General features: G+C 46.1%; 1 protein-coding gene across 3 annotated transcripts; it reads right to left on the bottom strand.

Annotated features, from left to right (window-relative positions):
• Nucleotides 1-4,675: 4,675 nt before the first annotated feature.
• LOC123395292 (ABC transporter G family member 48-like) lies at nucleotides 4,676-12,351 on the bottom strand. 3 transcript variants are annotated; one of them, XM_045090271.1, is made up of 19 exons: nucleotides 11,612-12,351; nucleotides 10,766-10,848; nucleotides 10,594-10,678; nucleotides 10,072-10,453; nucleotides 9,041-9,944; nucleotides 8,735-8,895; nucleotides 8,497-8,600; nucleotides 8,145-8,310; nucleotides 7,962-8,030; nucleotides 7,730-7,839; nucleotides 7,249-7,581; nucleotides 6,834-7,124; nucleotides 6,677-6,760; nucleotides 6,283-6,416; nucleotides 5,891-6,118; nucleotides 5,609-5,780; nucleotides 5,255-5,509; nucleotides 4,875-5,171; nucleotides 4,676-4,840 (listed from the first exon to the last, which is right to left on the bottom strand). In XM_045090271.1, the coding sequence occupies exons 1-18, from the start codon at nucleotides 12,164-12,166 to the stop codon at nucleotides 4,902-4,904; spliced, it is 4,386 nt and encodes a 1,461-aa protein (XP_044946206.1). In that variant the 5' UTR covers nucleotides 12,167-12,351; the 3' UTR covers nucleotides 4,676-4,840; nucleotides 4,875-4,901. The 3 variants fall into 3 exon arrangements, with proteins under 3 accessions (XP_044946206.1, XP_044946207.1, XP_044946205.1); XM_045090272.1 differs by having other exon boundaries at nucleotides 4,676-4,844; nucleotides 4,879-5,171; XM_045090270.1 differs by having other exon boundaries at nucleotides 4,676-5,171.
• Between the last annotated feature and the right edge of the window lie 1,586 nt (nucleotides 12,352-13,937).

The raw sequence follows: 13,937 nt of genomic DNA, 5'->3' as shown, positions 1-13,937 counted from the left end.
GGAGTCGTGGTAGGAACACACACACACCATCCCTTTCCAAAAAAAAAAAACTCAACCCTACCCTCCCAATCATATGCTTGGTTTATTCATAAATGTCAACAAAATAAGTTGTAAGGCCAATTCCAGCGCGCGACCCCGTCCGGACGTCCGTTTGTGTGTTTGGGCCGGGCGATGGAGTCATGTTCGGGACTGTCCTGGTATGCGGTGGATGTGCACCCAACGCGCGGACGCATCCTGTCCGTCTCATTTTCAAATACAAACATTAGAATAACCACGGCCCATAGTTCATGAAAGCGGTCTAGATCACGCCGGTAACACAGCCAGGCACGTCTTCGCCGACAACACACCCACCGGTCGGCAACACAGCCGACCTCCAAAAAAGAATAGGTTTTTCACCGGCAATAGAGCCAGCGGCCGGCTCACCATGCCATCCTTCAAAAAAAGAACGGCCACAGCCGATCTGACGCCCTAGTTTAGGCCATCGGCGCCGAACATCTCTTTCTGTCGGGCCTCGAACCAGCTCCTTGTCTTCTCGCCCATCTTGCTCAAGTCCACGCTCATGATCGCCAGCGCCACCTCCTTTGCTTTGGTTGCGGCAATGGCGGCCTCGATGTCGAGCTGCCTCTGCCTGGGCGCGGCATTAGCGGCGTCGATGTCGAGCTGCCTCTGCCTGGCCGCCTCCTCAATGTCGATCTTCCTCTTCTTGGCCGCCTCCTCCATCTCAAGCTTCTTTGTTTGCAGCTCCATGCATTGCTTCATTTGCTCCTCCTTGCCTTGTCGCTTCTTCTCGTCCATCACTTCCTTTTGAGACATCATTGTCATGCAAAGTCTCATGCAAAGCAAACGATGCGACATCACTCTTGTCGTCCACCTTGGAGTTGGTTTTGCCCCCCGGCCTCTTCAATGCCTCACCATCTCCACCTCCGGCCAAGGCGGCCGCCTTCTTGCCTCTCTTCCTTTGAAGCTCACGGTATTAATCTTTGAACTAGGGCAATTATTGATGATTTGCCAACAATGTGTGAGAGTGAATGGCTTGTCATTTTGCTGGGCCTTGAATGCTTCCAAAGATTGAAATGCCTACATGATCAACAACAATTGGACATGCAAACACAATTAATCACAAAGGAGGCCGAGGCACGGCCGTAGCAAAGGAAAGAGAAGAGGTCATACCATGTCCCCGATGCCAAGACCACTCACGGGGCGTGCTTCAACGCTCTCAAGTGCGGCGCAATATTTGTTGCATTCTTGTTGGATGAACAACCACCTCTTTTGAATCGAGTTGATGTTACGATCGCTCGTAAATTGGTACGACAGAAACAACTTTCTTTCATGGAATGTTTTGTGAACTCTTGTCCAAAAAACAATTCCCTTTTGTTGCGCACCCACTCTAGGATCTTGGTCAATCTCCTTCCAACTTTCGCAAATCAACCTATCCTCATCTTGTGAGTATGATCCAGTTCGAATGCTTTTCTTCCTCTTTTGAGCTTCCGCTCTTTGAGTGAGCTTGTCGATGAACAATGGCTCGTCCGCAATATCGACGTCGTCCACTTCTTCTTCATCACCTTCAGAATATATGTCTTCTTCTTCATGCCACGAGTCACCATGGTCAGCCTCAAAGTCTTCATCGGCAATGTACTCGCCGCGCCCATCTTGACTCTGGGTCTCCTCCAGATCAAAGGTCCCACCCCGCACGCCCGTCTAAAAGGCCTCGCCACGGCCCTCGAAGATAACATTATCCATGAAGTGGACGTAGAAGGGGTCCTCCACCGTTGGCGTCGGTGTTGCATTTCGCCAAACAGGACATGAGGCGACGACATGGTGGCCATAGACGACGATCGGGCTTGCTTTCTTTGCATCTCCACAAACGGACGGCCGCCGCTGCAGGACCCTGCATGACGTTGAGGTCGATGACGAACGAGGGGCGCAGCGTGGATGGCGCGATCACGCTGACTTCTGGTGCCCCCGACAAACGGGTCTGGGCTTGGCACCTTGGCGGAGGGAAACCATGCGATAATGGCGTGGTCGACGACGTCGGGGAGGGGCAATGCGGAGGCCGGGCGACCGGTGAGCCTGTGCTCGCCAGCCCAACGGGCGCAGCCGCGAAGCTCGTCGGACGGCACAACCCCATCATGAGGAGGGCGTGCGCTTTGCTGACGATGGCCTCCTTTCGAGCATCGGCCTTCTGCCGTGCGGCCTCAAACGCAGCGCGTTCGATGGCGTGCGCGGACGCGGCGTCCTTCCTCTTCGCCTCCGTCCGCCGGTTCTACCTCTTGGCCGATTTCACGTCCAGCCTTGCGACCTCCTCTGGCGTGAGTTCCGACTGTGGCTTCTTCATACCCTTGGGCGCCTTCTTCTTCTTTGCCTTGGCGGTCGGGACGACGGCCGGGTCGCCGGAATTCGGTAGGGGATTGTCCATGGCGGGAGGGTGGCGGACGGAGGGGGAGGGCGGGGCGTGGGAGGGTTTTGGGGGGAAATTAAATGGAATGGGGCGTGAGGGCGGGAAGGTCGTGCTGCTTTGTGCCACCGACGGGCGGGCCAGGGGAGGGCAAGCGTGCGCGTCACGCCCGTCCGCGCGCTGTCTATTTCACCTCAAAACTGGACCAAGTTTGGGCCGAGAATGGGTTGAAAGCGGATAGAAAACGGACAGACATTCGTTTGCGCCCGCGCGCTGGGCCGCATGGTGTGTCCGTTTTGTCCCAAACGGACGCGGACGGACAGGATAGGGGCGCGCACTGGAGTTGTCCTAAACTCTTTACATTCCGACGATCATATGCTTGCTTCCCCAGTGAGTCACGATTATGATGTCCAAGGGAGCGGCCATGTTGGCGTGGGGGTGTGCTCCTACTGCTCGCGCCAACATGCCAACAAAAGAGAGCCAAGCATTGTAAACTCTTTACATTCCGACAATCATATTTTTAAACTAAGAAAGTATAATTATGAGTTAATTTTAGTAACGGTTCCGAGGAAGAGAAGGAGGGCACTAAGGTGAGAGAGACGAAATAAGTTGATGCATGGGACGAATAACAATGGCTTCTGTTGCAACGCACCGGCCCATGTCCTAGTCATTACTATTTACTTTTGTTACTAATATCATAAGGAGGAGTATGTCTTTTGAGATCAAACTCAATTTACTATCAATTATCTCTGAAGTAGTAGTACTAGTAGTAATGTGAATACTTCATGCAAACTACTATTCCCTATCTTTATGGACAACCTGCATTGATTAACACCAATTATCTCACAACTAGACATAAATGAATAATCAGTTATTTATTAGTTCAATTTATGGGGAAAAAACTCCAAAAACCTTTATAGCATTTATCTACATAAATAAGTTGGCGATGAAGGTCCCAACAAATTAGTAACACGGATACTTGTTACAAAATCTCAATTGCTCCATTCTGCATTTCTTATTGCCGGCAATGAGACAACACTAAGCAACAACTTCAATTTGTTTCTTTACCGTACGTGGTTATGCAATTTGGAGACATTTCATCGATGGCACAAATATCACTCATCAATCCCCCACTTCATTACTTTCTGAGCACGTCATAACATGTGTCTACCAGAATCATGTTTAATATATATCAAGTACATGGTTGCGGTATAAGTCCTCGTACCTATGCATCTTTCCATATGAATGTTTTTACTGCTAAAAGGTTGTTTTAAAGGACCGGAAAACTGAAAGTTTTTGCTAGAGCAATAAGTTGCTTCAATCTCTATCATTGAACACATCCTCCTGACGGTTTGATACTCATTGCCACTCCTTTGGGGAAAAGGGTAAGGGGACTAGCTGCAATTCGAAACCGGATCTCAAAAGGTCATCAACCACCTTTTTCGATGTCTTTGTCGGGGAGGCTCACTGTTAGTAGTCATTGGATTAGGGTTATTATTTCAGATTTTGTTCTTGTTTCTCTAGTTAGTATTTTAACACCCCCCCCCGCCCCCAAAAAAAACCCCCCAAAATAGGACGCCCTCTAGCTGGTGAACATTCACCGGCAAGGTGGCATTTGCGAACTCCTGTCCTTGCAGTTTTATTGTTTGGGAATGGCATTTTTGACAAAAAAAACATGTGATTTCTCCAACTTTAGTGTATTTTCCATCCACAAAAAAAGTAACACCGTCATATATTGATCCGTTGATCATGTGCTCTATTGACCGTTCGCTAGGACCATCCCCCCGTGAACGTTCACCAGATAGCAGTACGAAAAAAATCATGCGTGCATCAATCGACTACCTAATATTGCTGTCAAATAATTTGGTATTAAGGCCCATCTTGTTACTATGGTTCAACAAAACCACTTTGGTGTCTCCGTATCTAAAGTTGCCCGCATACATTTATATTTTTTTACTGAACTTTGTGATATGACACATATCGAATATAATGAACCTCGCGCTTTGAAGTTGCGTATATTTCATTGTTTTAAAAATGGAAAGCTAAAGAATGCCTTCTAGCTTTGCCTAGAGGAATTACCGACTCCCCTCCCCAGTTCTCAAGAATAGAGGAATTACCGACTCCATGGATCAGTTTCTTAAGAATGGTGTGCATAAAGAGCATCATGTGGAGACCGGAGGATTTAATAAATTGGTTCAGGCCGGCGTAAGCCCGCCGTAGCACCGTAAAAAAAAAAAAAAATGGTGTGCATGACTTGCTGGACCACCGTCTCCAGTAGAATTGAACAACCAAAAATGATCTTGTATGTATTTAATAATTATATTAATATCAACGTCAATGTCACCACCAGCTCTCATTCCTCTAACAATTTGCCTTCTCAACTCTACTCTTTCTAGTTTCTACTATACATACATACATGCCTTCATATACACACAAACTAGGAGTATATATATATATATATATATATATATATATATATATATAATATAATACAAATAAAGATTGCCTAACGTTTCTGGAAGTTCAACACCTTGATGGAGTAGCCGAACACGAAGAAGAAGGCGATGATGAAGGCAAAGTGCGCCAACACCACATACCCAAGGAAATCATGCTTGATGCCCAGGTTGTCCTCCAAGTACTGATTCACAAACGTGTCGATCCCACCGGGGACCTCCAGAGGACTCTTGTCGTCGCCAAACTGCGACGCCACCACACCGTAGATTGTCCACGACACAGGGTTGGCCCAGTAGTACCACCTCCACCAGATCGGTATTAACTGCAACAACAATAACACCAACCATTAATCATCAGTCATCATCACAATCCCCAGTCAACAAAAAAAATGGCCTGCTTACATACCGGTCTGACGACGAGGAACCCGGCAAACAGGTTCCAAAGAGGAAGTACAAAAGATATCAGTATGTTTGCGAGCATCGAGGACGGGGTCAACGCCACCAGCATCATGCCAAACAATGTGAAGTAGTTGAAGCTTGCAACTATGAAGAACAGGAAGTAGAAGAACTTTGCAGCTTCCCACTCATATCCAATCATCGCATAGATGATCACCGTGTATTCGATCCCCTGCACGACGTTGTAGATCACCTCCACACATGTCTGCACGTACGAATGCACAATCTTGAGACTCTGCTCTGCTCCTTATTATTTTGAATGAAATGAATTCTCGGTCAAACTAAGAGTACAACCACAAGTTACCTGGGCGAATGCATAGGACAATGGAGAGTACATCCCTGCCGCCTTTTCACGGTAGAAAACTGTTCGCTCGATTGACACAACAGGCTGAACTGTGATGGAGTTGGAGGCCCCAAGGAAGAAGACAGCAGCATAAGTGGCTCCAAGTAGATTGAACAGATCTTGTTGCGAGCCTCTGCAAGCAAATCAAACATACGAAAAAAAAAGGTATTAGTGCCTCCACAAAAGCTAAACATGTAATCATACAAAACTAGCAAACAATAGAAAAATACAGTAGGATCATACATTTTCGTCCCTTTTTGCCAAAACACCGTGCCAAATACAAGGCCATTGATGAGCGTCATCAGAAAGCGCATGGCATTGTGGGGCGGATTCTTCCAATAAGATTTGTATTGCTTCCAGAAGTTTGCAATGCATTGGTTGTAGAAGTTCTGAGAGTACTTGGTAGGAAACGAGAGATCCTCATAGCCTGGCGGGGGAACGCTTAATTCCTTAATAAGTTGTTGGTTTTTCCTGCTCGTATTTAAGAAATATATAGGAACTCAGTGAGCATAGAAAACAACTCTCTGTTACAACAGAATATGTAGTTGTTTTAAAGTTTCAAGAGAGTATGTAGCTAGTTTGTTTTAAAGGAAAAAAGGCCAGCGGATAAGAATACTGAAAGGTTGGCTACTTACCTATAAAGTTCAGAATTAGCATAAATTTCAGCAAAGTTGACGTTCAGGCGAGCCTCGGCTAAAGGGGAGCTAACTTCCAGCATCCATGTTGCGGGATTATATCCTTCTGTGATCTTTTCAACACCTGGAATTGCCTGCAATACAATGACAACCTCATAGGTTAGATTTTTCGCCTTTGCTGCACCTGGCTACAACAAGTTCAAGTCTGCCATGACTTTTTCTGAGCCCGCTGGTCATATCTGTAAGCAGGTTATCTGTTCAATTGCAAATTAGTACTCCCTCCATAAAGAAATATAAGAGCTTTTAGATCACTAAAGTAGTAACCTAAACGCTCTTATATTTGTTTACAGAGGTAGTAAAATCCAACCGAAACATGTAAGCTAAGGAAACTAACCTCAAAATATTCAACTAGTTTATAAGAGTGGTGACCAAGTTCACCAGCATAAATAACCTGTCCTCCTCTTTTCATAAGCAGAAGCTACAAAAGGAACCAATCGTGAGTTAGTTGCACTTGTAACAAAATACGTAATATGCAAAGAGAGAGAGAGTACCTCATCAAAAGACTCGAATATATCGATGCTGGGCTGATGGATAGTGCAAACCACAGTTCGCCCAGTGTTGACTGTATTTCTCACCGCCCGCATTACAATCGCTGCGGCTCTAGCATCAAGACCAGAAGTTGGCTCATCCATGAATATGATTGAAGGATTTGCTACCAGCTCCACGGCAATTGTCAGTCTCTTTCTCTGTTCAGTCGATAATCCGTCCACTCCAGGGAGACCAACCATAGCATTACGCAACACATCAAGCTCTACAAGAGTCATGACTTCCTCCACAAACAACTGCAAGGGCGAAGATTAATCTCATTAGATGAAACTATTATTACAGTTTAAAGTTTCAGAGATAAAGAACACCACATCTATACTTGAGTCTGAAACGTGGCTTGAATGTATATAAAGTAAGTACCTTTCTTGTTTTTTCGTCAACATCTGAGGAAAGGCGAAGCCAGGCAGAGTAGAGAATGGATTCATATACAGTGACATTTGGTGAATGGATATCAGTCTGTTCACAATAGCCACTGATGCGGGCAAAAGTTTCTTGTTTTTTAGGGTAGCCGGAGAGGGTGATACTTCCTTCAATCGATCCACTAGTTTTCCTTCCTGCCAGGACATCCATTAGAGTGGTTTTCCCAGCTCCACTCACACCAACTAGTGCAGTCAGAACACCTGGCCTAAAAGCACCACTGATATCAGAGAGCAACTGAAGACGGCTTTCGGCGAATCCTTGCTCTCTCATTTCCTGAAACACAAGTTGAGAAATTCTATGTTAGACGGACCACATCTGCAGATAGTGTAATTTTTATCATACATATAATAATTAATACAGGTGATGAATTTATGTCTTAACACGATATGTGTGAGTAGAAATTAAAGATAGGTGGGCTTACTGCAGGCATGTCCACGTAATAGTTTACATGGTTGAAAGAAAGTGAAAGGGGCTGGAAAGGCAAGGTGATTTGTGTTTGAGTTGGCCGATTTGTGGCTTCATTATTAGTACCTACACATGTTGCAAGTGAAGATAGTAAATAAATAAAAAAAATAGCATTATTGTTAGTGTGGCATCGATCATAAATAAATAGTGCAATATGGATACTAGCTAGTTAAGTAAGAAGAACTCACCCATAGGCGTTGAAGTGTTTGTATCATTCTCATTCTCTTGGTCTGAAACTGTGTTTGAGCTGCTGCCAGCTGGATAAAAACAGATCATATATACTGTAAGTACATTATTGCTCATGAATTAGGCGTGCGTCAAACAATAATATAAGCGCGCTCAACCAGAAGGAAAAAAGAAATGGTACTCACGGCTCAAGTACGTAAGTGCCAGAATGTACAATATGTTGAACAAAATAATGAATCCTAGGATGGCTCCCATGGAAACCCAATATCCCCAATCTCCAGTAAACAAGCCTTTGGATTTAAGAATAGCCTCGCCTACTGTTGATGCTTGGATAGAATTCTCGGTGTTATTCTGTAGTAAAAATGAAAATTAAAGGTGCAGCATTAGTAGACATGTTTTTGTCACCTTCACTGTCCGACTTGGAAGAAACCAAATATATATATATATATATATATATATATATATATATATATATATATATAATGTAAAGGTGTGGTAAAAATGTAAAGGTGCAGCAAGGTTCTAAGAAAAACTTACGTTGGCCCACCTACTGGAAAGGAATTCATTGACTGATATTGCATTCTGACTGTACATCATAGGAGATGACCAGTAAGCCCAAATCCACCATGGTCGGATGTCACCTGTTCACGTTACGTTAAAGATTAATTAGGACAGAGAAGGTTAGTTTAATTACTTTCATCCATGCATGCAAATGAGATTAGGCTGATTTATCATGCCTAGCTAGCTTGTCTGTCATGACATGATGCTTGCTTACCTCTAGGTATGATAAATCCTCCAAATACGAAAATAAGAAGGATCACAAACATCCCAAAAGTGTTGGCCACAACCATTGATTTCAAAACAGCACCAAGAAATCGGAACAAAGCCATTGCCATTTGGTGAGTACCGAAGAAAGCTAAAAGCTGACGAAAGAACCTGCGATGAGCAAATAAATAGATGAATAATTAATGAAAAAGTATATATATATATATATGTATATATATATATATATATATATATATATATATATATATATATATATATAAATTAATTAGTAGAGGAGATGTATGTATATACATACCTTCCTGGAGCAGGTGCGAACCCCATCACATAGTAGGTGAGCACGACCCACACCGCGGACTCCATAAGCGAAACAGGAATTCTTAAGATGATGGTTACCAGTGCAAAGGTCCACGGCGGAAAGAACAAGAAATCCCTTTGTTTGTAGAAGGTAGGAAGCATTTTAATGGTGAGTTGTAGCTCAGCAAACCCATTGAACAAGACGGTGATTAAGCTGAAAGTCAGAGCACCAAAGAATTTGCCGCCGTCAGAGATGTTCCCATACGGCATCTTTGTTCTGAGGAAGACGGTCATGGCCATGAGCCCAAGGATGATGAGCTGGGTAACCTTGAAGATGTAGATGAAGGAGTTGCGCTTCATCAATAGCTGCTCCCTCGACAGCACTGTCTTGATTGACTCCCAGCTGGACTGCCCATACTTGTTGGTGGTCAAGGCAGCAGGATGGGTTTTGGACTTGTCAAAAGGGATTTGCAGCTCCTTGAGCATCCGCTGGCCTACATGGAATGACTTGAAACGTTGGGCAAACTCTGGGACAGACACGTGGCGATACTGCTGCTGCTGGTCAAGGCACCAGTACTGTTGCTGGTCTTTCTTGGAAGTGACCTCTTGAAGGAAGTCGGCAACTCCTTTCCGTTCAGGGCACCGGAAACCAGCAGCTTCAAAGAATTCCAAGATGTTGTCGCGTGGCCCATGGTACACTATGTACCCTTCTGATAGAAGAATGATGTCATCAAACAGGTTGTAGGTCTCTGGCGGTGGTTGTAGGAGGGAGATGATGACGGTCTCATTCAGCACATGGACCAACTGTCTTATGTATTTCACAATCTCAAATGTGCTAGAGCTGTCCAAACCAGTGGAGATTTCATCCATGAACAAAGCCCTTGCAGGTCCTGTTAACATCTCCCCTGCAATTCCATAAAACCATTCGATATATTATATATATATGAATTAAGTAAGGAAATCCTTCCGATCCGGCCACGAATGGAAGGGCTAGCTGAGCTAAAGCTTATTCGGTAGGGAATGCATGCATACCAGTTGTTACACGCTTCTTTTGGCCGCCAGAAATTCCTCTGATCATGTCGTCACCAATGGGCATATCGGCACAAATGTCAAGCCCAAGCACCTTGAGAGTAAGATCGGTTATAATATTACTCTCCTGGCCTTGGACTGCGGTAGCTTTCATGTAAGCATCGATCTCAGGATCAGGCTTGATGGCAGCTTGGCGCTCCCTGGCAGCGAGCTCAGCGAGCATGTCATATCTGGCACCGACGCCTAAGCAGCGCCTGGAGAAATCGAGCGTCTCTCTTACAGTCATCTCTGCGTTGTGGAGATCGTACTGGCTGACGTACGCGCTGGTCCTCTCAGGGTAGAACTCGTCGAATGTATGACCACAGTAGGTGATGTCGCCAGATACCTGCATGCATGGTGGTTATTTGTTTGTTTATCTTTGTATGTATGTATGTATATGCGCTCCCGTCATAATATATATATATATATACAAGGAGAATAACGAAGAAGAAGAAGAAACAAGATGTTGTTTGAAAGGAAATTAACCTTGAGGCTTTTGTCGAGCTTGCCGGTGAGGGCTCGCATAAGTGTGCTCTTTCCTGAAGATGGAGGTCCAAGAAGAAGGGTCATCCTGTACGTACATACATACATGCATAACTAGTTAGTTAATTGGCTTGAAAGGAAGGAAGAAAGAAAGAAAGAAAGAAAGAAGGAAGACCTGGATGGTTTGAGGATGCCATTGACGTTTTGGAGTATGTTGATGGTCTTCTTGTTGGAGGAAGCAAGGCGTCCGAAAAGACTCTGCAATATCATTTTCATTTCATTTAATGGGTGGTGTAAGCAAATGATGCATCGCAATCGCATGCATGGTGATATTATCAATGGAATAAATGAAATGACAAATCGTCGTCGTTAGGATGCATAGAGACATTTGGATGTAAGTGTAAGAAAGAAAAATGGGCATGGCTGTTAGAGACATTTGGTCGAACACCTGAGCTCCCCTATCTTTAACATATCTTATCTTATCTATCCTAAAAATGGGAGTCCAAGAAGAGAAGAGAAGAGAAGAGAGTGGGATCGATGTCGTCGTCGTTGATCCTTCTTTCCTTCCTCTTCTTCCTCTTCCTCTGCTCCGCCGCCGCCAGCAGGAACGAAGGAGCTTGGGCTTGGGTGGAGGAGAAATGAATGAAGACACCGACGTGGGCTATTATAAAACAAAGCCGTTTAGCCGCGTGCTTCTGGGCCGGCCCGCTATACTATTAGTAGAAAACCCCCTCAATCAATCAATAAAAAAATAAAAGAAAAAGAAAAAGAAAAATAGTAGCATCCTAAAAACAATTTCTATCCTAAAAAAAAGGACATTTTTTTTCTTCTTCCTCCAACAAAACAAACCAAACCAAAACAAAAAGAGCTAAATAAGTTCAACTCCGGGACAGTAACGAAAAATAATGAATGAAGTAATCAGTATGATGAATACTCCTACATGCATGCATGCTACCTTGGGTTGGGTTGGGTTGGATGTATATATATACGGAGTAAAAGAAAAGGAAAAAAAGAAAAGAACCTGTAGTAAGTTAGTTGCCGAGTTCCATAGCGTTGGTAGGGCGCTGGTGCCGACGAAGGCGTCCACCTCCACCGACAAACCCTGGTACCTTACCTCGATCGCCGGAAGGTCGATCCCAACCCTGTCCATCCGGTCCCTTAGCCGCCGGAGGAACCTCTCGCTGTCGTCCTGGAACACACGCTCCAGCAGCGCCCTTCCTGCCTCACCGCTTGCGAGGTGGTCGATGTCCACCAGGCCCTGCAGCTCGTGGCCGTCCGCGCCTCCGGCATGGCTGAGGATCACTGCGCGTCGCAGGCGGTCGTACGTGGGCAGCTTCTCCAGGGCCGCCCACCGCAGGTTCTCCTCCTCGTCGTCGTGCCCCTGCTGCGAAGCGGCGCGGCCGAAAGGGTCGTCGGCGCCGGCGGGCTGGCGGAAGGAGTGGGAGATGGACCCACCACCACCACCGGAGCGGCGCGAGCCGTAGGAGACAGAGCCCATGCTGCGGCGGCTGCCGGAGAGCGTCCCAAGCTGTATCCCCCCGGACCCGGGGCCTGCTGCAGCAGGATCCATGGCCATGGCCTTGTGTCCCTTAGTCTTGAGTCTTGAGTCTTGATCGATCGAGTGGTGGAGTAGGTTTGCTACGTATGTGTTATTAGCACTTATGTATGTATATGTGGAGATGGAGTAGGTGTAGGTGTTGGTGTTGGAAATGGGGCTGATCCTCCCTGCATGTGCATGTGCTTGTTCCTCTTCCTCCTCCTCTTCTTCTTCTTGCCTTGAGATATCTTGATGCAAATGTGTGTATATATATCCCTCCTTCAAGTTTAAGGCTCAAGTGAAGGGATACAGCAGTATCTCAAGGCATGTGGAAAATCAAAGCATTGGTCAGCAGCCAGCCTCCCTTCCCTGATTAGTATTGCTATTAGTATATTGTTTCTAGAATAACGATACATAATTATTTGATGTTGAGGGAAACTTCCTCCAACTGTTCTTAATTTGCTTGGCTTTGCTGTGAGGAGAGGAGAGGAGACTTACTAGAAGGAAGGAAGGAAGGAAGGAAGAAAGGAAAGAAATTCAGATGCGACCAAGAAGGGAAGAAAGAATAGTAGGCAGTTGATTTTGGCATGACAACAACATGAGCCATCCATGGGATGAGAATGCATGGTTAGATGGAGTTGATTTGACAGGTCAAACTTTGCTTACTGCATACAGAGATACGACCACTACTATTCTATTCCGGCTTGCCGCCCGCTCCAAGTAACTAACGCAACTTCATTGCTCACCACGTCACACCTTTTTACTTTATTTTATGGGCAAAGCTACCCGGATGATTTTTAAAAATTATCCATCACCTAGCTAGCCGTCGGATGCCGATCTAACGCCCCGCATCCCCGTCGCATGATCAGTAGTTATTTTCTAAAACGACGCTCGACTTGCGGAAACTTTCGCTTTGTTGCAAGAAATAAACTTTGGATCCATTAATTCCTGAAACAACGGTCGAGTTTCAGAAACAATTTGCTTGTTGCAGAATTTTTTTTCTTCGTCTTTCTGTAATATAGGTATTTTTACGAAAGAATTTTTTGCAACAACGGTCGAGTTTCAGGAATTTTTGCAATGAAAGTCACGTTGCAGCCGGGATCCATGCTCAACGGAGAGTCGGACGCGCGAGCAGGGACACATCTCCAGCGAGGCAGAGAAGCTCCCCGGCGGCGGGAGCTCGCCGACGTCCGCGCCGCACACCTCCTCTTCGCCGCGCAAGGTGGGGATCCGGCGATCCGGCGAGGGGCTGGATCTCGTCGACGAGCTGGCGAGGACTGACGGCGGCGGTGGTTCGCCGGACTCCGGCAGGCTCGTCCCCGGTAGCAAAGGAGCCACGACGAGGAACCTGGAGTACTCTAGCTTCAGCCCCCATTCCTGAAACAATGCTACAGTTTCTGAAACAACGAGCCAGTTTCGGGAAATGGTTCGTGATCGAGGCGGGATCTAACGAATGAGCGGGCGGCGGATGGATCAACCGGATCAGCCGGTGGGATGTAATCTTTTCCCATATTTTATTTGGGTACTACGCCTGTGGGCCCACCCCAATAGTTGGACCGGTCATGTCCTAGTCGTCCGATGTAGCCAGCCCGCTGTTCGATCTACGTTGACTTTTTCATCTCTTTTTTCCTTTTTCAAGCGCAACCCTTCCCTTCTCTATACTGCCGCAAGCCGCCCCACCCCCGCCGCAGCGCCGCAAAACGCACCCTGCAGCACCGCAAGCCGCCCCGCCCCCGTCGCAGCGCCGCAAAACGCACCCTGCAGCACCGCAAGCCGCCCCGTCCCCGCCGCAGCGCCCCAAAACGCACCC

Source organism: Hordeum vulgare, chromosome 5H (assembly GCF_904849725.1).
Source record: "Hordeum vulgare subsp. vulgare chromosome 5H, MorexV3_pseudomolecules_assembly, whole genome shotgun sequence".
In the NCBI taxonomy this organism is placed as follows: domain Eukaryota; kingdom Viridiplantae; phylum Streptophyta; class Magnoliopsida; order Poales; family Poaceae; genus Hordeum; species Hordeum vulgare.
This window is presented reverse-complemented; position numbering and strand designations above follow the sequence as displayed.